The 23,431-nt window shown below is 39.3% G+C and overlaps 2 protein-coding genes across 3 annotated transcripts; one reads left to right on the forward strand and one right to left on the reverse strand.

The window, feature by feature from the left end:
- Positions 1–4,669: 4,669 nt before the first annotated feature.
- On the reverse strand, positions 4,670–5,970 carry LOC115626914 (guanine nucleotide-binding protein subunit beta-like protein 1). Its single transcript, XM_030522424.1, has 2 exons — positions 4,931–5,970; positions 4,670–4,856 (listed from the first exon to the last, which is right to left on the reverse strand). The coding sequence occupies exon 1, from the start codon at positions 5,940–5,942 to the stop codon at positions 4,962–4,964; it is 981 nt and encodes a 326-aa protein (XP_030378284.1). The 5' UTR covers positions 5,943–5,970; the 3' UTR covers positions 4,670–4,856; positions 4,931–4,961.
- Positions 5,971–6,497: 527 nt separating this feature from the next.
- LOC115626661 (probable E3 ubiquitin-protein ligase IRF2BPL) lies at positions 6,498–23,193 on the forward strand. Of its 2 annotated transcripts, XM_030522075.1 has the most exons (4): positions 6,498–8,458; positions 20,841–20,939; positions 21,157–21,761; positions 22,457–23,193. In XM_030522075.1, exons 1-4 carry the CDS (start codon positions 7,498–7,500, stop codon positions 22,595–22,597), a joined length of 1,806 nt encoding a protein of 601 aa, XP_030377935.1. In that variant the 5' UTR covers positions 6,498–7,497; the 3' UTR covers positions 22,598–23,193. The 2 variants fall into 2 exon arrangements, with proteins under 2 accessions (XP_030377935.1, XP_030377936.1); XM_030522076.1 differs by lacking the exon at positions 20,841–20,939.
- Positions 23,194–23,431: the final 238 nt, after the last annotated feature.

Consider the following 23,431-nt stretch of genomic DNA (forward strand, 5'->3'; position numbering starts at 1 on the left):
ATTATTTGTATTGTATAAATATTTTGTATATAAAACGTTTGAAGAGATAAATAATAAAATCTAAAAAGCCGAAATGGTGTACAAGTAGATCTAACAAATTACAATAATATCTAATATCTATCGACTCGAGATGGGAATTCACAGCCAAGTGTAAATAAAACTCATAAAAATATGGTATCAGTGAAAAGAAACTAGGAATTAGTTAATAGCTAATTCATTTACTACAAAGGAAAAAAACAAACAAAAAATGAATTTTTCGAATGGTGGGTGGACGATTTATTAGTTAGTCCGACAAGCTATGAGAATCCGGAGATAGCTAACAGGATGCTTTAAGAGAGAAAGTAGAGAGTTTTCGATTCAGGGCAGGTGGAAATGAAAATTATAATACATATGTATAAGTATAAAACCCCAACCCCTGTACAAATAGGAGTATTACGATAAAAGAAGTATAACAACAAGAAAATGTTGTTGTGCAAAGAATTCAGAAATTCTGGCGATCCAAACGGGCAGAGGACAGTCCTCCGAATAGCCAGCTACGAAAGATTAAAAGGGTTGACCGTAGCTTGGGATCCCAAACACAAAAGCCAACAAGAAAGGAATGCTAGAGTCGAGTGGGCTCAACTCTTAAATACCCTGTACACGCTCCCAAAAATAAGAACAAATTTTGAAATTTAAATTAATAAATTAATGAATAGTTTAAATAAAAATTATGAAGCACAGAATTATGTCAACAAACATCATCAACAACAACAGCTGCAGAGCTTGGGCAGAGAATATATGTATGGCTATAACTTTCTTTCTAATTAATCTAACATAATGAAACTCAATATATGTGACTACCAAATTTTCCAAGAATTGGGTGAGTTAGAGAAAATAATGAGTAGAGGGGGACTGGGTAGTGGGAGTGGTAAAAATGAATGAACTTGCCCTTTCTCGGGCTTAGGAGTGTCTACATACCAAGTTTGGTTATTCTAGCTCTTATACTTTCTTAGATCTTTGCGTTCATACAGACAGACGGACGGAAATGGCTATATCAACTCATCTTGTCACCCTGATCAAGAATATTTATACTTTGTGGGGTCTGCCACGCCTCCTTCTGTGTGTTACATGTAAACTCTCGCACAAAACTAATATACCCTTTGGGTACAGGGTATAAAAAGACGGAATTGTAGCAATATAGCATATTAGCAATATTCAAGTAAAAGCCATACAAGAGAACCATACTATACAGTAGCTTAGTGGTATAGGAAACATTGAATTCTTTGGACCAACGTTTAATAAATCTCTAAACGAATCATCAAATCATTAAAAGAACGCGATTTTGTATGTGTGTACATATGTATGTATATACATATGTTATTTTGCAGATCAAGACTAATTTGTGTAGTTTATGGGAGCTTCCTTCAACCGTCTATACTCGAATACTGAATACAGACCGTTTTTGACAATAAATAGCTATCTTTTGTATATAAATACTATATGTATATACATATGTATGTCTATTTGTGCACATGTATATGTATATTTATTTGTGTGTATTCAGGAGTGCATGAGCACCAGTTCGGTGTTACGTGCAACGATTCAGAGGCAGCCCGGCCAGCACGTCGACCTGGCCGAATGCCCACCTCGGCCACCCCCACGGCCTCTACTCGAATGCGACCACTTTGTAACCACCTCGAATTCACCCGCTACTAACGGTATACACACATTTTGTGTTTCCGCATCGTTTTCCCAGGAAACCGTTTGCCCAGATATACACACAAAATAAAGGGCAGCACGGCAGGCTTGTGTATCCATCGTGGAATTTGTCCCAGTCCATGGTTAAATGGATCGATATCGATACGATGCGCCAGGCCAACAGCCCAGGACAATGCATATACACACATATAGTATATGTATGTATGTATGTATGTAGATACATCCACAAATACATATGTATGTATGTATCTGTGTACTCTATATGTATAATAAGGTATTGTTGTACACACAAACGGCACGAGTTCAGCCGAGGCCGTGACAGGGAGGCGTGGCAAGCGGGCGAAAATCAATGCAGTTTGTAAACATGCGCAGTGGTGACGAGTTACGGACAGAAACACGGATACAGCACGGCGCACACACATTTCCTAGACGGAAAGAAGGAATAACCAAACAATGCAAGCTAGTGCTGTGCGGGTGACAAGAAGTGTCGTCATGACTCACGAAGCCCAATTTCTATTACAATCATGAAATTCTCGACTGCGTATAAAAAGAACATTTTACCAATGCTAATTAGATTTCGGATTTAATCAAATGTCCGCCGGCTTAATATAAAAACTTTAGAGCCGTGCAACGAGACAGTTTGCACTCACGATGCACTCACGGGGATACAAATATCTGGTTTTGTGTTTCACATACAAATGTATTCAGAAACTATTTGTCTGGTTACCTAAATGGTCGTGAGTGAAAACTTTTACAAAGCACAGCTCTGGTATATTAATTGAACTTTAATTCACATAGCTGGGAGTAGATGCCCTTTTGGGCAGAATGTGTCATTTATTCAATGAGTTTTTATGAGAATTTATATTGAAATAAATAAATAATAATTAATGAAATAATTCTGGGTTTTCCTAGCAATAAAATATATACATATAAAGATATACATATGTATGTATATCTCACGCACGCATTCAGCCACAGCTCTAATGCAAATATTTCAAACGCTGTTATGCTTAGCAGTGTGTTAACAGTGGGCAACGTTGCCAAGTTTCAGCTTTTAATTTCATTAACAGTCTCCTGTGCCGAAAACAGCTGATTGCGTCGCGTGTAGCGAAAAAGGCAAAACGGTTGCTCCGCTTCTGCTTCTTCTTCGGTTTCGGCACGCCACTGACGTAGCAACGGTGCTGGTGGAGGGGGCAGCGGCTTTCAGTTCGGCAGCAGCGCAGTGACGACGCGACGTTACGTATTCAAGGTCTACATTTGTGTATCGATACCTAAACGTATTCGGTGTGTATATGTGTATGTATGTACATCCATACGTACATGCGTGGTATACACACAACAATTGGAGCCAACACTAGTTCTCATTCTCGTTTCAACCCCCCAACACAAAACGCACCACTCGCACACGACGTGCCCTGCCAGTAGCTACTTTGTTTTTGCTTTTGCTTATGACGTGCTCGCACGTACGGCAAGCAACTGTTGTATGTGTAAGTATAGAGCACATACACGCACGCATACATATGTATATAATTGAATACATACATACACGAACGTTTCGACGGGCATGTGTATGAATCTGTGTGCGTAGAAGCGAAAGAGAAGTGCGCGCAGTAAATGAAAAATGTGGACAGCGATCCCAATAGCCAATTTGATGTGAGAGTCTCAATGGGAATTTCCACGCTAACTCGCGCAATCTTATTCTACTAAGCCATAAAATGACCTATTAATACAAAAACTTAACATTGAATTCGTAAAAAGTTCAATTTTTTATAGCTATTGTATGTACATATAATTTAATTTAAAGAATTTAAATCGAAACAATTTACAAGTATGTAAACTACAACTTATGTATATCGAATGAATCTTCATTCGATTAAGATTTTTAGCCAACATTTATCTCTTTTTAAATTGTTTTGTCTCTGTGCAGCAACAGCGAACTTCTTGTCGTTATATTGTCACTATTGTAAATCTATTTGTATGTAAATATTGACAAAATATTGTGGACATATATTTTTATACCTTGTACCCAAAGAGTGAAAGGGTATACTAGTTTTGTGCGAATGTATGTAACAGGCAGAAAGAGGCGTGGCAGACCCCACAAAGTTGATTGTTTTTTGATCAGGATGACAAGACGAGTCGATATAGCCATGTCCGTCTGTCTGTCTGTCCGTCTGTCTGTATGAGCGCAAGGATCTCAGTAAGTACACGAGCTAGGATAACCGAAATTGGCATCAAGGTTCCTATAAGCCCTAGGCAGATCGAGTTTGTTTATTTTTTCTGATCCAACCCCCCACCCCCCCCCCCCCCCCCCAATAAACGATTTTCTATAACTAAAATTTGGTAGTCACATTAGGTTAGTGATTATATATACCAAGTTTCATTATGATAGAATGATCGGAAAGAAAGTTATAGCCATATAACCAGGCCCAATGCACACATACATACATATGTACAAGTACACAAACACGCATAAGGCACGATTCTGATGTAAATGTAAATGTATGTATGCATGCATGGAATATTTTATATTTAATTTAGTTAATTAATTAAATTAATTTAGTTAATTAATTAAATTAATTTAGTTAATCAATTTAATTAAATTAATTAATTAATTTAATTACTTTTTTGTGGGGTGGTACAGGGTATTTAAGAGTTGAGCCTGCTCGACTTTAGCATTCCTTTCTTGTTTCATTTAAAATTGAGTTGATCTCTTGTTTTGATGACATTTCTTTTAACAAAATCGGTAATACGTTAATGTTAAAGATTAAGCAAAAATGCTCGGACCGTTTCGAGAAAACCAATAGATTTTAATAAGTGCAGTATATCAGCTAATATTTCATATTAAATACATACATTGTATATGCAGGTTATGACTTATAAACGTTATCTAATTGCTGAAATTGAAAGATTTTAATTATGTACTTATAAAAGTTTATTTATTGTGTACATGTATGTACATTATTTATTTGTACATTTATTTAAGTGATCCAGTCAGGAATTTTGGGCTTCTTAATGTTGGACATTTTTTATGATGAGGCACACACATACATATAAGAATATACATATAAGAATATATTATACATCTACTTGAATAATTGACTGTTACATCTACTTGAATAATTGACAATAAGGAACTTCCCCTGTATGGTCTTGAATATCTATAAGAATAATAATAATATATATTTGTTGCAAGAAGAAGGCAGAGCTTTATCAATGCATATGTAACACTTACAAATAGCCATTCTAGCAGTTAAGCAGAAGCATTAATTATATAAGCTCCATAGCGAGATTTGTCCATCCATGCCCGCAGCTGCCATTATCGGAGCGCCCCACATGGCCACCTTTTGTGGCGAGAAGGCCAGATCCATGATGCTTCCGTGCTTGTGCTGTAGTAGCACGGCTAGTGATCGCATACTCTTCCAAGAGAAAATCCGAATGCGACCATCCCATCCGGCGCTGGCGAATACCTTCCGATCGCCCCGTATGCGGACGCAGTTTAAGCCAGCATTCCGGACTAATAATTCAGTACCGCGTAGCACCTTAATAGTCGGCGGTCTCTGGTAGCTAAAGACAGTTATTTTATCTGAAGCACCGCCTATAACACCACGGTTTGTCACTAGATCATAGTCCACAGTCGTAGGTTGTGGACCCAAGCCAGCTATCATATCCACAACGGTGCCCAAAGTGACGTTCCATGTGAGAAAGTGACCTGATTCATAGCCAGCCAACAAAAACAGATTGGATGAAAACTCGAAAGACGTGAAGCAGGAAACGGCGCCTAGTTGTGGTAAATTTGGGCCATAAGGCACAAGTTTTTGTATTGGTTCTGTCGGATCAGTGATATGCAAGACGCCTATGGTGGACCTGTCGCACGGATAAAATAATTTTACCGATCCATGGGGATTATTCGGGCTCATGTGCATGGCACTGTGACAGTAGCCCAAGTAATTGCCGGATATGGTTCGGTCACGCGCATAGCAGTTGTTGCTCATGGTCCACAAGGTTACGGTGCCGCCTTTTTCCTGGGTCACCAGGCGTTCCGGCGAGTGGTGTAGACTGGTAATTGGTTGTTCACCCACCTTGAAGTGGAAGGCTGGGCGGTTTGTCTGCAGATTCCACATAAAAACGTTCCCCTTAATAGTGCCGGCAAGCAGGCGTTCGTTGCCGTGGAAACACACAGAACTTACGGCATCCATTTCAGAGCAACGTAAGCTGTACACAGGATCGGGTGGTAACATTGCCATATCGAACTAGAAAATTAAACGAAAGATTAAAAATTTGGTAGAGATCGATATAAGGCGTTTGTTTTTTGTTTCCCTTTTTTTATTTTATATTAATCGAATTGCAATAAATTAGCAGGTAAGACTTTTTGAAACTTCAAACTAGTTGACAAATAAACCTGAGTAAACTGATTGAAAATTTTCATTCACATATGTATGTATAATGGACATTGGTGCATATCTGTTTGAAGTTAACGAATTGATCTATTTTTCATAACAACAACTACATACCTTGATAATATGTATGGTGCTTGCCTCCCAGACAATGTTAAGCATGCTTACATGTGCATACATACATAAATATGTGCATATCTGTAAGTTCCAGAGCAAATTTACCACGGGGGCTTTTGCGCTAGCTATGAAAACACACACACACACCTACATATGTATGTGTGCATGGGGCCATAAATAGGTATTTGCCTTTGCCATGCCTGTTTTTTCACTCTTCTTCTTCTAGTTCGCCCGTTCGCTTTGCTTTGTACGGCCGCCTCGTTCGTCTTCGTCGTCATTCCGTTCCGAACGTTGTGCCGTGAGGTTGATCGCGGCAGATTGTTTTTCTCAATTTTCTCAATTCGTCGTCGCAGCAGCAGCGGTTCGGTCGTTGCGCTGCCTCTGCGTGTATACTACGCTTGCTTTTCGGTGTTTGTGTGTGTGTGTGTGTATGCTCGTCGGTTGCGTGCTGTCGCCGCAGCGCAATAGAAATAGCGAGAAAGAATCAACTACCAGCCCTTTTGTTTTGCATTTTTTTTGGTAGTGAACAAAAAGAAAATAGAAATAGATAAACAACAGAAGCAACAACAACAACGAAAAAGTTTTTAACAATAACGACACGGCACCCAACACAATACGCGCTAGCGTGTGTTAGATATACATACACACTCGCGACGCTCGCATACATACATAAATGTGCGTCTGGCTGTGTGCGATGAGCGGTTTTGAAAATCAATAACAAAAAACGCAAAGCATAAACACAAAAATGTACAACAAGCAGCCGCAGCAGCCGTGCCAAAGAGCAATGCAAAAAACAACAAACCGCCACCGGTCGTCACTTTATCTGCCACAGCAGCAGCAACAACTACAAAAATTGTTAAAGCATTGTGCCGATAATTATTATCGATACTAATTATTGTTGAAAATACTGCAACCAACAGACGACCGCTCAAAGGAATATCAGAAAATCACATTCAAAATTTTTTTTAAAAATATATTCTGTGTATTGTAATTGTGTGAGTGCGCGTGTGCTCGTGTGTGAGAGCAATTGCAACTGCACGGCGGGATATAAAGAGAATAAAAAGCAATAAAAGAAAAAAACAAAAAACTAGGGCGACTTGCGCGCGTAAATTTGGGTCGCAGCAGCCGACAGCGATACTGCAAGAGCAAACAGAAAACGGCATCGGCAGCGGCAACCTAGTCCCAGTGCATTCATTCCATTGGCCGCCAGATATTTCCAGTCTTTAGCATCTCTCATCTCCATCCCGACATTGCCTTTTCCCCCCTTTCCCCCCACCAAACTCCAGCCATGTCGTTGCAAACGAAGCGCCAGCACTGCTATCTGTGCGACCTGCCCCGCATGCCCTGGGCTATGATCAACGATTTCTCGGAGGCTGTGTGTCGCGGTTGTGTGAACTACGAAGGCGCCGACCGCATCGAGGTCGTTTTGGATGCAGCCCGTCAAATGAAGCGCCTCCATCCAGGCACAAAGCGTGCCCATGAGAATGGTGAGGTGGTCGTCCTTCAGCAGCAACAGGCGGCGGCTGCAGCCGCTGCTGCCGGCCTGCAGCAAGTGCCCGGTCCACATCGTGGTGCACCAAGCGGGGCTGGTGGTCCGGGTCCCTCTGGTGCCGGTGGTCCCCTTTCACAGAGCAGCGTTTCGGCTGCTGCCGCAGCTGCAGCACATCATCATCACGTGGCGGCCTATCAGATGCCCGTGCCACGCATTGGACCGCCACAGAGCAGCAGTCTCATGGATTTTCCTGTCAAGCTGGAGTCCTCGCCACATGATGGCTCCGGCGGCGGCCGGCCAGTACGCATCCCGCACATGACGCCCCACCATATGCCGCCGACGTCTGCGCAACGCGGCAGTCTGGCTGCCGCAGCCGCAGCAGCAGCCTCACAGCAGCCCGGAGGCGGTGGTGGCCTAAGTTTAAGTGGCGCTAACTCCGGCAGCGGTTCTGTGCTGCCACCAGCCCTTTCCGTTAACTTGAAGCGCCCACCCTCCGAGGATATGGACGAGCAGCATGGTGGCCATGGCGTCGGTGTTAATGCCCCCGATTTGGCGGGCAGCAGTAGCGGAGGAGGTGGCCAACCCAATGCCAAGCGTAGTGCTCTGGATGATCCCAGTGGCGTGAGGCCACCCCTGACACGTGGAGAATCGCTGCCGGCTGCTGTCAGTTTTGTACCCGAACGTCAGCTCAACATGCGAGATAAACAGCAGCCAGTGCGTGCCCCCAGCTTCGATGCATCGACCTTTAAGGCGGGCGGTAAGTAGAGTTAGCGCCTTTATTGATACCGGAAGAACTGTTTCCCATGTACTGCATTGATATTTAACGGCAGTTGCATTTCAGTCCAATATTCTATACTTGTTACTTTCTTTAAACGACAAAATTTCAAATTTAAAAGGTTTTTTCATTTTATATAAATACATACATATATGTATATTTTTCGCAAAACTCACAGATGACAGTTACGAATGCTGTTCACAAATTTTAGGAATTGTGATATGTAATAAGGGTAATCGATAGTACCGGTACCAGCGATTCAGCTTTTGTTATAAATATTTCTACCCTTAAATGAGAATACTTCGAACTATTATATATTCCGAGAAAATACATTTCTCAGTGAAAGTGTGTTGCATTACTATAATTGTTTAGAACATTAACGCATAATTATTCAGTGCGGTTACAGTTACGGTAAAGGTCCAGAAAAGCTAGAGCTCCGAAAATGTAAAATTGTATTTGGGAATTCAATGGGAATAGGATATTTCATTCGTTTTTGTTACTGATAAAGTAACTTTATGGGACAATATAGTACATACATGCATATGTAGACATATGTACATATGTACCTACTATACATTATCAAACGTATACATTATTCTTGGACTACAAACAAAAACAAGTGTTTTTGCGTACAAGACTAGAAATAAATTGTTCGACTTCGATTTTAGGGGGTAAAACCAAACGAGCGATAAGCCAACCGTCAAACTGGTACAAATTTGGATTAGCCGGACGACTTGTGAACAGTCGTGATTTTGATAAGAGAGCTAGCGTATATATGTATGTATAAGTGTATGAGCGTATTGGTTTGAATGATAAGCCCGCGTCGGCTGGCTTATCAGTCAAACCAATACGCTTATCAAACCACCACGCAAGAGGAAGATAGAAAAAATTGCTTTGTGGGCGAGCTTTTACGCGTGAGAGCAGCCTATGGTTCTGGTTGTTGCTGCTGAAATGAGAGTTCTTGTTGTGTTGTGCTTTTTTTGTTGTTGTTATCAGCGCGGCATGAGTAGCATTTATTAACTCAATGTTGTCGGCGTTGCCGCTTGCCTTGCTATGCGGCGCATTGTTGATAAGAGGAACTGCCTCATTTATAACCAATGGCGATTAGATAACAACCAAATGCTTATCAGCTCCCGCTTATCAGTGTGCTTACACTTTTTGCGTTTTAGCAGCCCCCTTTCCGATTTCAGTCCATCGGCAGCAAAAGCTTGTACTTGGAAATTGTAGGGAGCTGCCGCCTCTGGCTTTTCCAGGCAATGTCGCAACAAAGGCTTAGCTCGAGAGTGTGTGTATAACAAAACACACACACATGTACCACATGCGCATTCATTTGTAGAGACATACATACATATGTATGTATGTATACATGTACGCACATAAGTACGTAGACACCCGCGCAAAAGTAAACGCAAAAGTGCACGACAACCCCGAGAAAGCGACAACCCTTTGCATAGACACGGAGCAACAACATTTATAATACAAGAAAAAAATTATAGAAAGGACAGTCAACGCGTTCGTGTCATGCGCAGTAAAAAGCGAAAATATACATATGTATGTATGTACTACACGCACGCACACTCATACAATAACATGTAGTGCATGTATAAGTTCATGTATTTACTTACTGTTGCTCCAGCCACTGCACGTAACTAAAAAGAAAGAAAAAGAAGGAAACGCAACAAAAAAAAAAGGGGCGGCCGCGGCCCGCACATGTAATAAAACAGACGTGCAAAAATTGCCAGACCCCCTCTCTCACTCTGTAAATGTACTCTCACGCCCTACGGCTGCCATGTAACTGTGCTATCCTATCCCTCTCTCGGACACTTTGCTATGTGTAATCTGGCCAAACGAGTTTTTTTTGCTGTTGAGTTAATTCGCGGTCTGCTTGTGTGTTTTATTTTTCGTTTTGCTTCTTTCTCTTTGGGTTATACGCGCGCGCAAAACGTCATTAAACTTGTTTTGGTTTTTTTCTTCCTCTTGCTGCTTTTACGCTATGCGATAACAAGTCACATGCACACACACACGTACACGTTTAAACGAAGATAAATTTTAGTTAGTATACACTGCAGTGATCGGCTGCTAGTATACACAAAAAATTAATACATACATATACACACACATATGTATGTATGTATGTATTTTGCACATGCCGATGCCGTCATCTGCCATCGGCGGCGCATACACAGTAGATACAAATGTGTTTTTTCAAGATAAACAAAATTTGGAATTCTTGAATTATATATGTACATTTATTTTGTTTAATTCTGTCATGTTAATCGGTTTAGGTAGATCTTATAAAATTTTCTAAAAACCTTTTATAATAGTACTTCAACATTCACAAATATTAAAATTTGTTCTGGCTCATAATTTGTTTATTTTAAAAGTTCTCAGATAACTAATTAGATTGTCAAAAATGTTCTCATAAGAATTTGTATATTTGTGCAAAATAAATTTTTTGTTCAGCTTTGATAAATGGAATCCTTGCAGTAAATAAATTGGCCACTTTATTATTGATTCCAAATAACAATTTAATTCAAATATTAAATAGAGTAATCGATTCCGAATTTACTAAATTTGTCCCACTGTGAATGTGGTTTGTTTGGCTTTTGCTTGTGTTTGGCCAACGTTGTTGCTTGCTCCTTGTTATTGCATATTACGTGCTGCATTTACGTTTGGTCCTTTATGTGTGTGCGTGCGTGTGTTTCATTACCAAAATAAAATAAAACAACAGACAACTTGGTATACATACACAATAAGGGGGTCTACATACTGCGCAAAATTTTACAAAACCAAAACGACAACGTGCGCGTCAGTCACTCCCGCCCCATTCTCTTCCTATTCTCATCGACCCATTCCCTCATCAGACATCGTTTGGCGCTCAGCTCTCACATTCTCTTTGCCATAAGTGTTTGTATGCGTGGCTGGGTTAGTGTTGGAGGCTTGATGTGTGTGCTGCTGACCATTCCAATAAGCAACTGTTAGGAATTTGTTGTAAATACAGAAATGTGATAGAAAGACAGATATGTATGTATGTATGTAGGTAGATAGAGAGTAAGCGATAGTTAGACACGCAATGCGTAACGGTAGTAAGCATTACAGCAGTAACAACAGCAGCATCCCTTTGCTTTTAAAATGTATTACGTACACATGTACATATGTACATACATATGTGTGTATCTATGTACATATGTGTGTGTGTATATTGCAGCATCTCCGCTACTATTCGTATACTCTCGCACTTCACCCGGCGACTTTTATTTAACGGTTAACACGTGAGCGTTAGCGACTATTACACGCTGTCAGCGTTAGCTGATTAGATTTTTGGCGTCTCATTATCGTTGGCACGCTGCCCACGCACAGTGTACCAAGAGTCATGCTCTTTTCTGTGAATGAAACAAAAAAAAGTTGTGCCTGTACCCAAAACAATTTAAGACAATAAACGATAAGGGACCGAAAAAAAAATTGTTTATCAATGCTTATCTTATCGTATACTGCACAGTGTGCTAGCGATAAGACAAAACGACTCGAATATGCCCAGCAATAAGCAAAATTAAAAAAAAAAAAAACAATTCATACATATCAATAATCATTTATGTATATGTATGTTTATACCTATGACGTTCGCTTTTAAGGTGTGCATACATACATACATATATACTTAAGAATATAACATTATGTATACATATATACTTATGTAGATATGACTATTGGAATCGATATCATATATCGCTGTCGTCCCGTTTCATACTTTATTTTTCTGTTCATTTGTCAATGTTTATTAATTCCAATCGTAAAAATGATTAATAAATGCAACGCAATATAGCAGAACTACAGTATGAGTAACAGCATCAATTTTATAGTACGCCACCGTCGTGCTTTTTAAAAAGTATTCGTTGGTGTTGTTTTCAGTTTTGACAGATAAGCTGGAACGCGGCACACTCATTTCCCAGTTGTAGGAGCAATTGTGGTTAATACATTATATCGAAACCGTCGGGTGATAAATCCCCCAGTCGTTCGGTTGGTCGTTCTACTTGTAGAGTTTTAGAAATAGGTTCTACAGGTTTTGGCCATGTCCGTATGTATGAATACAAGGATTTCGAAAACTATAAAAGCTAGAGTTGCCGAACTTGGTATAGACGTTCTCCGAGAGAGGAAGGGGCTTTAGTAATTACTCATATCAAAAAGTCCAGCGTCCTTTTAGACACATTCGATGGAGCCCCTTCTTTGACTAACACATTATTTTTATTATCTGTTCATTCCTGGAAATTAACAAAGCTTGTATTTTTGAAAAAAAAAAAAACATATTCAAACATTTATGAAAGTAAAATTAAAGGTGGTACAGAGCTTTTAAGAGTCGGCAGCGCTTGACTCTTGTGCTTAAATTGATTTATAGCTGCGCGATCTACAAACATTCTTTTCCGAGCCTAAGGCAGTTACACTTTCGCCTCTAACTACTATACACACAGCTGTTTTATTCTTATCTTATCGGTGCTCGCTGGAGTGCTTTGGCTATATCATCGCACTATCTAACACCAGGGCCAACTTTGACTGATAGCACGGGTGTGTTGAAAATTCATACAACATACATATATAGCCATGCATGCATACTATATGTATGTACATATACTTGTCTGTATATTTGTGGACTCATACATTATGGGCTGATATGGCTCGGCAGCATGTTTGTAAGAGTGCTTCAAGTCCATAAAGTTTGTTTATTTTTTGATTATACTCATGTATGTATGTAGATGCATGTATGTACATGCATTTATGGGATCTTTTTCTCTGTTAATTGTTGCATTTATCCAACTAAGTTATGTATAAATATTTACACAGCCCCAAGTCAATGAACAGACACGATATGAATTTGAACTTTTAAGTTTGGGCATAAAATTCATTATTTATCAGTCGGTATTCGCAGCAGTGGAAACCAATAGGCGGATCCACTTGAAAAACTAAAGAGCTCTTCAAATAATGTGCTATTATCTCTACATACATATGTGTACATACATATATATATATATATATATATATATATATATATATATATATACACTGGTCGGCACAATTATTTTGACGAACTGTACTCACGACTATCGGTGCTGGTTGCTTTTAGTTTCAAGGAATAACGGTACAATTTTCATACGGGATATAGAGTTCATAGCAACAACAATATGTAGGCAAAATATTTTGCCTATTACTCTTCACACCTTCTTTCTACAAATGACAATGTGAGTTGACTGCGGATTCAGGCACGGCATAAGTATTTTGACCAAATCTTTGTCGCCGTTTTCGCGTACGTTTTATCAAGTGATACTAAAATAACTTTGGTGTAACAATTTTTGTTGACCTTTTTACATTATTTTCATTAAAATTTGATTCAAAAGTAATCGATACAATGGTAAAAAAGACAGAATTAAGTTATGTTGTTAGAGCCTCAATAGTGGCGAAGTTTAATGCCGGCGTAGCACCAAAAGACATTGCAAATGAATATAATTTGTCGCGGCAAACAGTCCACTATCAAATTAACAAATATAAGACCCACAATCACGTCAAAAACTTGCCTAGATCAGGTGCTAACCGCAAAACAACACCCATTGAAGATCGAGTCCTATTGCGGGAATTTAAAAAAAATATTCATTTAAAGCCGCAAGCTGCTGCAGATCAATGGAATAAGTCGACCAAGACTCCAATCAGTGAGCGTACTGTTCGGCGACGCCTAAAAGAAGTAGATTTTAAGACATACAAAGCGAAGGACATACCTTACATATCAAAGGTGAACAAGCTCAAAAGATTGGCTTTTGCAAAGGAGCATCTGCATAAGCCAAAAGAGTTTTGGAGAAGCGTTCTATGGACAGATGAAAGCTCCTTTGAATACAATTCATCAAAAACAAAGATTTTTGTAAGGCTCCCACAGTTTCAAAGACAAAAAAATATCCCCGTATGTCAAAAAGTGAGCCATGGCGGAGGCTCAGTCATGTTCTGGGGATGCATTGCGTACAATGGGTTAGGTGATTTCGTTCCCATCACCGGCTCAATGAACCAGCAACAATATTTGAGTACCCTTAACGAAAACGCATTCCCTTCCGGTGACAGGCTGATTGGAGAATCATTTATCCTGCAACAGGATAACGCCCCATGCCACAAAAGCAAAATGATAAGAGCATTTTTAACCGATGTTGGTGTTACTACTCTGGATTGGCCACCACAAAGTCCGGACTTAAACGTTATTGAGAATGTGTGGTCTCTTGTAAAACGTAAAAGAAATGCGTCTTTGCATAAAACCGAAGAAGAAACTATTTCCGAGGTCACTTCTCTTTGGAAAGAGATACCATTAGAGGTCCTTCAAAATTTAGTGGACTCAGTTCCAAGACGTCTTCAAAAAGTTATCGAAGCCAAAGGCGGGTATACATTTTATTAATCTACCATCAATTTCTTATGTTTTGTTTAGTATTAAGCTTTGTTTTTTTTGTTAATATCCATTGTCAAAATACTTATGCCAACCCATGAAAATTACCTTGATTTATAATTTTAAAAGTCCTTATAAAAATATATCCTTTGAATTATTTTTAAGTTTGTAATACCAATATGGAATTGAGAAAAAAAATTTCCTTTGATATCTTAAACCAATAACCAGTTATTGACAAAAATGTATGATTTTCTTCTCGTCAAAATAATTGTGCCGACCAGTGTATATATATATGTATGTATATAGTACGCGTACATACCACCCCACCACATTGCACACTTTTTATGCCTTTTGATGCCCCACTAAAAGTGAAAAATGTGGCATGGGACAAGCTAAAAATTGTTTTAATTACGCATAAATGATTCGATTTGTAAACAATGCTAATATTGCTTTGTTTATAATACTTGTTGTATATACATACATACGTATGTATGTTTGCACAATGTGCTGGTGCTGTATGGGTGTGGTTATTTTTTTTTTGTTTACCCCCAAATAAAAGGGTATATTAGTTGTTCGAGAAAGTGTATCCGCCAAGATAGGATCAAGGAGCACCGAATTGGGTTTACTCGGTCTCTATTTCGGTATACCAAACAATATTTGTTTATTGTTGCTTAAAATATTAGTTATTTGTTAGGCTCATATTACTGATTGCAAAATGTTATGATGTAAAAATGTGTGGGTAGAGTATTCCACAGTTGCATATAGTTGAATATTTCCTTCAATTGTGTATTCATTCGTTTTAAAAACAAATAGTTTCCGCACATGAATTGGTGTGTAAACCTATAAACAATATGTGTGTACATACACATATAAAATACACTTCATATGTACATATGAACGTGTGCATGAATGTATGTACATTCTTTAGTTTATACATATACACATATACGTTTACATATGTATCTATGCATGTATATGCATGTATTTCTTATTATTATATAGAATTTACAATGGTAGCTTTCTGAAATATGATGAGTGAAGTGGGTGCGACATCGACAATTTCCACACATTTCAAACGACATTGATGGCAAATCATGTAAGAACCACTGTGCCATCACACATGCAAAGCCAAACTTTATGGAATGCTGAACTTTTGTGAAGCTGCTTGCAGTCTGCCTGCACGATATGCAAACGTACATATTTATGTACATATGTACGATGTATGTATCTATGTACAATGTGTTGCTTTTTTGCTGTTTATATTGTTGATAATACACATTTTTTTAGCTTTGGCAAAATATAAACAAATGCTATAAATACGTTTATCGTGGGACCACACAAATACAAAGCCCAAACATTCATACACACATGCATACATACAAACATTAATACGTACATACGTTTATACAAATTAAGATACATACTGTACATATGTATGTATGTATGTGAGAATGTATAAATATACACAGAGACTTATAAGGCAGCAAATTGGCAATATTTTTGACGCTGGGACTCGGACGCGTCTTTGGCCAGTTTAGCAACGGCGCGTGAACATTTTAACAACAACAATAAGCATCGAGCAACAGTTCAATAAATAAACATAACAGCACTCCACCTCCAAACGCCACGCGGTCGCAATTTTGTATGCAGCCCACTGTGCGACTGCGCGTCTGTAACCTGACAACGTCTGCATTTGAGCAATGTGCCCGAGCCTTGTTGGCATAATAATTTGAAATTGTTGTTGTTCTTGCTGTCTTTTTCAATAGCAAAAGTAAATTGGCTACGCGTGCGCGTGCGTTGAATATTCGACAAACAAAGCGGGCCGAAAAGGGGGCTTAACACTAGCTACATACATACATGCATGCATATGTACATAGCATAACATAATAGCAGAGAGTCACAGTTAACAGCGTTGTCAACTGTTAAATCTACGCCGCATGTTCTCGTTCATTTGTAGCCCGCCCTCTGCGAAAGCCCGGTCAGTTCACTACTTGTCAGGTTTGTTACTGCCTAGCTACATACATATGTACATACATACATATCTATATATACATATGTACATACAATGTACGTACACATATCTATGTGTGTATATGTAGTTCGTGTTTCGTTGCCATTTCATCGTTTGCTTTGTCAGCGAGTCACGCGGCAGTGGCGGCAAAGGCAACAGCAAAAAAAAAACAATGGCAACGCCGGCAAATGTTAGCTGCCCCGTCTGCGTGACGAAAAAAGTCAAAACAAAAGTAAAACAAAAGTGTCGTCGTGTTGTATATACATATACATACATATGTACATATACATACGCAAATATACTAATGGATATACACTGGTCGGCACAATTATTTTGACGAACTGTACTCACGACTATCGGTGCTGGTTGCTTTTAGTTTCAAGGAATAACGGTACAATTTTCATACGGGATATAGAGTTCATAGCAACAACAATATGTAGGCAAAATATTTTGCCTATTACTCTTCACACCTTCTTTCTACAAATGACAATGTGAGTTGACTGCGGATTCAGGCACGGCATAAGTATTTTGACCAAATCTTTGTCGCCGTTTTCGCGTACGTTTTATCAAGTGATACTAAAATAACTTTGGTGTAACAATTTTTGTTGACCTTTTTACATTATTTTCATTAAAATTTGATTCAAAAGTAATCGATACAATGGTAAAAAAGACAGAATTAAGTTATGTTGTTAGAGCCTCAATAGTGGCGAAGTTTAATGCCGGCGTAGCACCAAAAGACATTGCAAATGAATATAATTTGTCGCGGCAAACAGTCCACTATCAAATTAACAAATATAAGACCCACAATCACGTCAAAAACTTGCCTAGATCAGGTGCTAACCGCAAAACAACACCCATTGAAGATCGAGTCCTATTGCGGGAATTTAAAAAAAATATTCATTTAAAGCCGCAAGCTGCTGCAGATCAATGGAATAAGTCGACCAAGACTCCAATCAGTGAGCGTACTGTTCGGCGACGCCTAAAAGAAGTAGATTTTAAGACATACAAAGCGAAGGACATACCTTACATATCAAAGGTGAACAAGCTCAAAAGATTGGCTTTTGCAAAGGAGCATCTGCATAAGCCAAAAGAGTTTTGGAGAAGCGTTCTATGGACAGATGAAAGCTCCTTTGAATACAATTCATCAAAAACAAAGATTTTTGTAAGGCTCCCACAGTTTCAAAGACAAAAAAATATCCCCGTATGTCAAAAAGTGAGCCATGGCGGAGGCTCAGTCATGTTCTGGGGATGCATTGCGTACAATGGGTTAGGTGATTTCGTTCCCATCACCGGCTCAATGAACCAGCAACAATATTTGAGTACCCTTAACGAAAACGCATTCCCTTCCGGTGACAGGCTGATTGGAGAATCATTTATCCTGCAACAGGATAACGCCCCATGCCACAAAAGCAAAATGATAAGAGCATTTTTAACCGATGTTGGTGTTACTACTCTGGATTGGCCACCACAAAGTCCGGACTTAAACGTTATTGAGAATGTGTGGTCTCTTGTAAAACGTAAAAGAAATGCGTCTTTGCATAAAACCGAAGAAGAAACTATTTCCGAGGTCACTTCTCTTTGGAAAGAGATACCATTAGAGGTCCTTCAAAATTTAGTGGACTCAGTTCCAAGACGTCTTCAAAAAGTTATCGAAGCCAAAGGCGGGTATACATTTTATTAATCTACCATCAATTTCTTATGTTTTGTTTAGTATTAAGCTTTGTTTTTTTTGTTAATATCCATTGTCAAAATACTTATGCCAACCCATGAAAATTACCTTGATTTATAATTTTAAAAGTCCTTATAAAAATATATCCTTTGAATTATTTTTAAGTTTGTAATACCAATATGGAATTGAGAAAAAAAATTTCCTTTGATATCTTAAACCAATAACCAGTTATTGACAAAAATGTATGATTTTCTTCTCGTCAAAATAATTGTGCCGACCAGTGTATGCATGTGATTGCGTGTGTGAGTTTGGTATACATACTGGAAACGTAGCATGCAAAAAACCGGCCCGCGATGCATTCTTGCTCTCTCTCTCTCTTTCATTCTGTCTCTCTCTCTTTTCATTGCCCTGTGACGTACATATGTACATAGATTGAGCGACAGAAACAAAAACTTGTTTTCGTTGTTGTTGTTGGCAAAATGCCAATGGCAGGTTCCACTGACGTTTGCAATGAGCAAGCAGCGCCAGCTGTCTTGAACTGTCTGCCGCACAGTGGCGCAAACTGCAAATAAGCTAGCCGCCAACTGCACAGTGACACGCTACGCGCCTAAAAACTGTACGCTCTGACGTCACGCGCCGAACCGTTTGCTTGATGACGCCTGCCCTTTTTGTTGAATGAAACGTGCTGTTCTTGTTGTTGTTCTCGTAGCAGTTCTTGTTGGCGTGGTTGCCAAGATACAGGGCAACAAAACATAAATTAACTTATACCACATGTTACATACATACATACATTAAATATATATACATACATATATTTTTGTACGTATATGCATATGTACATATGTATGTATGTATGTATATGTACGAGTGTAAATGATTACATTTTAGCGCCGTCGTTCGTGCCAAGTTCTATAATTACATTGCGCCCCTACTAACAAGCAAGCCGCAATGAGGAGAATGCTTTATTTTTATTGTTTTTTGTTTTCTTTGATTCATTCTCACACGAAAAATCGAAAGCAGCAGCCGCCCCATTCAGAAAAAAACAAAAAGTACATATGTACATACATATATGTGTATGTACATATGTATGTATGTACAGATGTATGCATGTACTTATGTTTGAATGTGCTGGCTTCCTGCATTATATAGCCAATTCTTGTATGTACACATGTACATATATACATATGTACATGAACTTAAACATGTGTAAGTAGGCGTGGCGGAGACTCCTGTGAAGGCCCGCGGTCTAAGTCTCGGGTTCTGAATGTCCGATAAAAGTAACTTTTCACTTAGCTTCACATAAAACTGTTCGCCGGGTCGTTTAAGAAACGGTAATTTCTTAATGTCAATTGTGTGTTTAATTCATTTGATTATTAATCAACACTGCACCATAGTGTGAAATATTAAGCACAAATAAAACAGCTGTTGAAATGTAAACAAATGCCAATCAGCTGTTTCGCGTACCAGCTCTTACTAGGCTTGGAGAAACTAAAAAGTTTCTATAGCAGCTTTAATTGCCAGACTGGACCCAAGTTGGATTTTTTTTTTATTTTAAATTCACTGAATACTGCGGGTTAAAGCTACATTTTTCTTGTATAACGGATATGATTATGTTCCTTACTTTTTTATTTCAATTGGTTGATTTCTACATTATTAGATTAGTTTATTAGCTTAAGTAACTGCAACTATATTTGATTTATTATTAATATGATATACTTTTTTCAAACAGCTGTGATGTTTTATAAATATTTTACAGTGTAATAAAAAATGTTATGAATATACAGTCAGGTCACATGTTTTGATAGAGATGGGCGTTTCGAGAACAATTTGGTCACTGATTAATTTGATTTCATTAACTTTAAATAGATTACTCTATTACAAGCTACACATTTTGTACTCCTTTTTAGTCTTCCAACATGTCATGGGTAACAACACCTCGAGCTTAGCTGAGATGATTTGTGAATCATTGATCTGAAAATTGATAACGTACTAATTATTATTTATAAACACAGATGTGTCGGAAATTCCCCACTATGCCAATTTCTGAATTGGTCTGCAAGCTTCGGGTCGCTCGCATCGACTGTGTGTCTGAGTGCTTTTAGGAAGGGTGTTTGGGTAAAATCCAGGTTTTTGTTTTAAAGTTCCTATCTATTGAGATGTGGATTTATATATCTGTATCTTTGCGCCGCATCCAATACATTGTACCGCCTATTATTACTCAACTGTCTGCGAGACAAGTTCCAACTTAATCCGCTACCAATCCGTTACATTGCAGAGCACTTGTCGCCGGCCAGTCGACGCAACGGAGCCAGCCCGCCGACGGGGCCGCTGCCGCCTCGCAGCGTAGCCCTTGTACACTCGCCGAATAGTTCGGGTTAGTTTTTATTTTTATTATTATTTCAATTACTACATATTGTATAATTGTTTTTCTGGTACGTGTGTGTGTGTTTTGTATTTAGAATGCGCACACACACATAAACACAGCTACATATGCACGACTACATACATACACTCTGTGATCTTCGATCATATTGTTTGAATGCATTGACTAAGGAGTACCTACTCCCTCTCTTTCTCTTTTACTTCATTAGGCTCCTCTTCGGGTCGTCGCTCGTCTGGTTCCCGTCATGTTTCCAGCACAACCGTCACAAGCACAGAGGTCGGCGGCTCGAATCCGAGCCAAGGCAATGTTGGAGCCGGTCTGGGTGCCGGCTCAGCCAGCGGTGCTGGCTCCTTAGGTGGTCCCGGTACGAATTCACAGCTTAGCAGCTGCAGCAGTGGTGGTCCTAACGGCAGCTCCTCTGCGGGCAATGGCGGCGCTGGGCCCTCTTCGTTGCCACCAAATGCGGTGGTCAACGATGGCAGCAACGCAGGCGGCAGCAATGGCGGTGCTGGCCCAAGCGGCAGCAATGGCGGCAGCTCAGGCGCCGTTAATCCCGGACCCGGAAGCAGCGGCAGTCAATCGGCACCCGGAATGGGCAGTGGTTCCGGCATAGGCGGTGCAGGTGGAGCGCCCGGTAGCAGTTCAGCTCCAAATTCGGCGGCAGCTGCTGCAGCGGCCGCTGCCCAGAGTGCCACGCTGAAGTGCACGCTCTGCCAGGAGCGGCTGGAGGACACGCATTTCGTGCAGTGCCCGTCCGTACATCATCACAAGTTCTGTTTCCCATGCAGTCGCGAAAGCATCAAGCGACAAAATGTAAGTACTACATACATATGTATACATATATATGAACAGTATTGTGTGATATTTGGCAAATGGTGGAATACAAAGACGTGAGTTTGCCTTCCTTGTGGTTTCCCTTTTGGCGGTTAAATTTAAAACCATTAGATCGTATAGAGTTCAATCATTAAAAAGGTACCATTTGGTTAATTAACAAAAATAAACCAATCGCTTTTGTTGCTTTTCCTGATACTAATCGAACTTTGCTGAATCGAAGAAGAATTATGTTTTTAATCCAGCAAAATGTGGAATCAAAAGTAATACATTTCGTTCTTCAGAATTTTTCGTGCAGTTAAACCAAATATTGAATTAATTAAAGGCAAAAAAGAATTATGTTTTCAATTTAGGAAAACATTAGTATTAGTATTTTAAAGCTAAAGTTATAAAGCCATTTAGAACAGAACACAGAACCAAAGCTAAGCTTTGAATTATTACTCTTAAGTGGAAGATAGAGGAGTTTGCGATCTATAATTTCAGTATTTTGAGTAGAAAACTAACTTAAAGGAAATCTGATTTTTGCTGACTCTGGAATTTACGATTTTTTTAGCTTTTCAGATCGAAATTAAATATTGTACCTTCCAGCCAGATTGTTGCGAAATTTCACAAAATGCTGTTCATTTATTTCCAATGTTCTTCAATTTATTAAATCCATATAATTTATTCTGAAACAGGGTCTTGGGAACGAGGTTTACTGTCCTAGCGGCGACCGCTGCCCATTGGCCAACTCAACCATACCTTGGGCGTTTATGCAGGGCGAGATAACGACCATACTGGGCGAGGAAGTCAAGGTGAAGAAGGAGCGCGAGTCTTAATGTCCATTTTATTGTAAAAAGCTGCGCAGAGCTTTGGAGCACTTTTGAGCGTGCGGCAGTCGGCGTCTGGGATCGGCGGTAGAGGATGGCAAACGAATTAATGCGGATGCGGAGAATAATGACAACAGTTTGTTTGTTTGTTTTTTTTGTGGCCATTGTCTGTCCGTCGCTCAGTTCAACAGTAGTTCAGCAGCCCACCAGCCAGTCGGCAGCCAGCAGCCAGCCAGCCAGATCGTCAGGCAGCAATTTGAGACTAAGCCAGACGCTCGGCCGGCGGCGGCAGCAGCAACTTACGCTCTGTCCATGACGACCAAACAAGCCAACATACCAACAGCAACAAATACGGCAATTACAACTATAACAACAACAACAGCAGCAGCTGCAGTCATTTTAAATAACAAATATTTTGTAGACATATAAGCATTAAATCAACCGTTTGGGCGTTTCTATATCGGTTGCGCCAAATCAAATGCAATTTGTGTAAACAGATTTTTTGTAAACAGACAAAAACAGCAACAACAACAAACACCAAAAGCACTCGCAATTGTTGCGCGTGCGCATGTGAGAGAATTTTTTTTATAAATAAATTGAAAATTGAAAAAAAGAAACCAACATCAGCATGAGCAGCAAACAAATTGGAACAACAATAACAAAAAGAAAAGATAATATAAAATTGTAGCTTGCTTACAAGCGCGACGCATAAGAAGTCCGCCGATTTGCCCAGCACTCTGCATATATACTACTATAATTTTTTGTGAACCAAGTTGAGGGAAAGCAACAACAAACAAACAAATGAAATGAATTGAAATACATATTTCTTAACTAAACCCTAGT

Source organism: Scaptodrosophila lebanonensis, unplaced genomic scaffold (genome assembly GCF_003285725.1).
Source record: "Scaptodrosophila lebanonensis strain 11010-0011.00,11010-0021.00 unplaced genomic scaffold, SlebRS2 tig00000089-arrow-pilon, whole genome shotgun sequence".
Classification (NCBI taxonomy): domain Eukaryota; kingdom Metazoa; phylum Arthropoda; class Insecta; order Diptera; family Drosophilidae; genus Scaptodrosophila; species Scaptodrosophila lebanonensis.

What these genes read in the sequence shown, in the direction of transcription:
- LOC115626914 (XM_030522424.1), bottom strand. Translation starts at nt 5,942, where the DNA reads ATGGCAATGTTACCACCCGATCCTGTGTACAGCTTACGTTGCTCTGAA.
- LOC115626661 (XM_030522075.1), top strand. Translation starts at nt 7,498, where the DNA reads ATGTCGTTGCAAACGAAGCGCCAGCACTGCTATCTGTGCGACCTGCCC. An exon ending in ATCGACCTTTAAGGCGGGCG is followed by an intron (nt 8,459 to 20,840) that starts GTAAGTAGAGTT and finishes GTTACATTGCAG; the next exon opens with AGCACTTGTCGCCGGCCAGT. An exon ending in AAAGCATCAAGCGACAAAAT is followed by an intron (nt 21,762 to 22,456) that starts GTAAGTACTACA and finishes ATTCTGAAACAG; the next exon opens with GGTCTTGGGAACGAGGTTTA.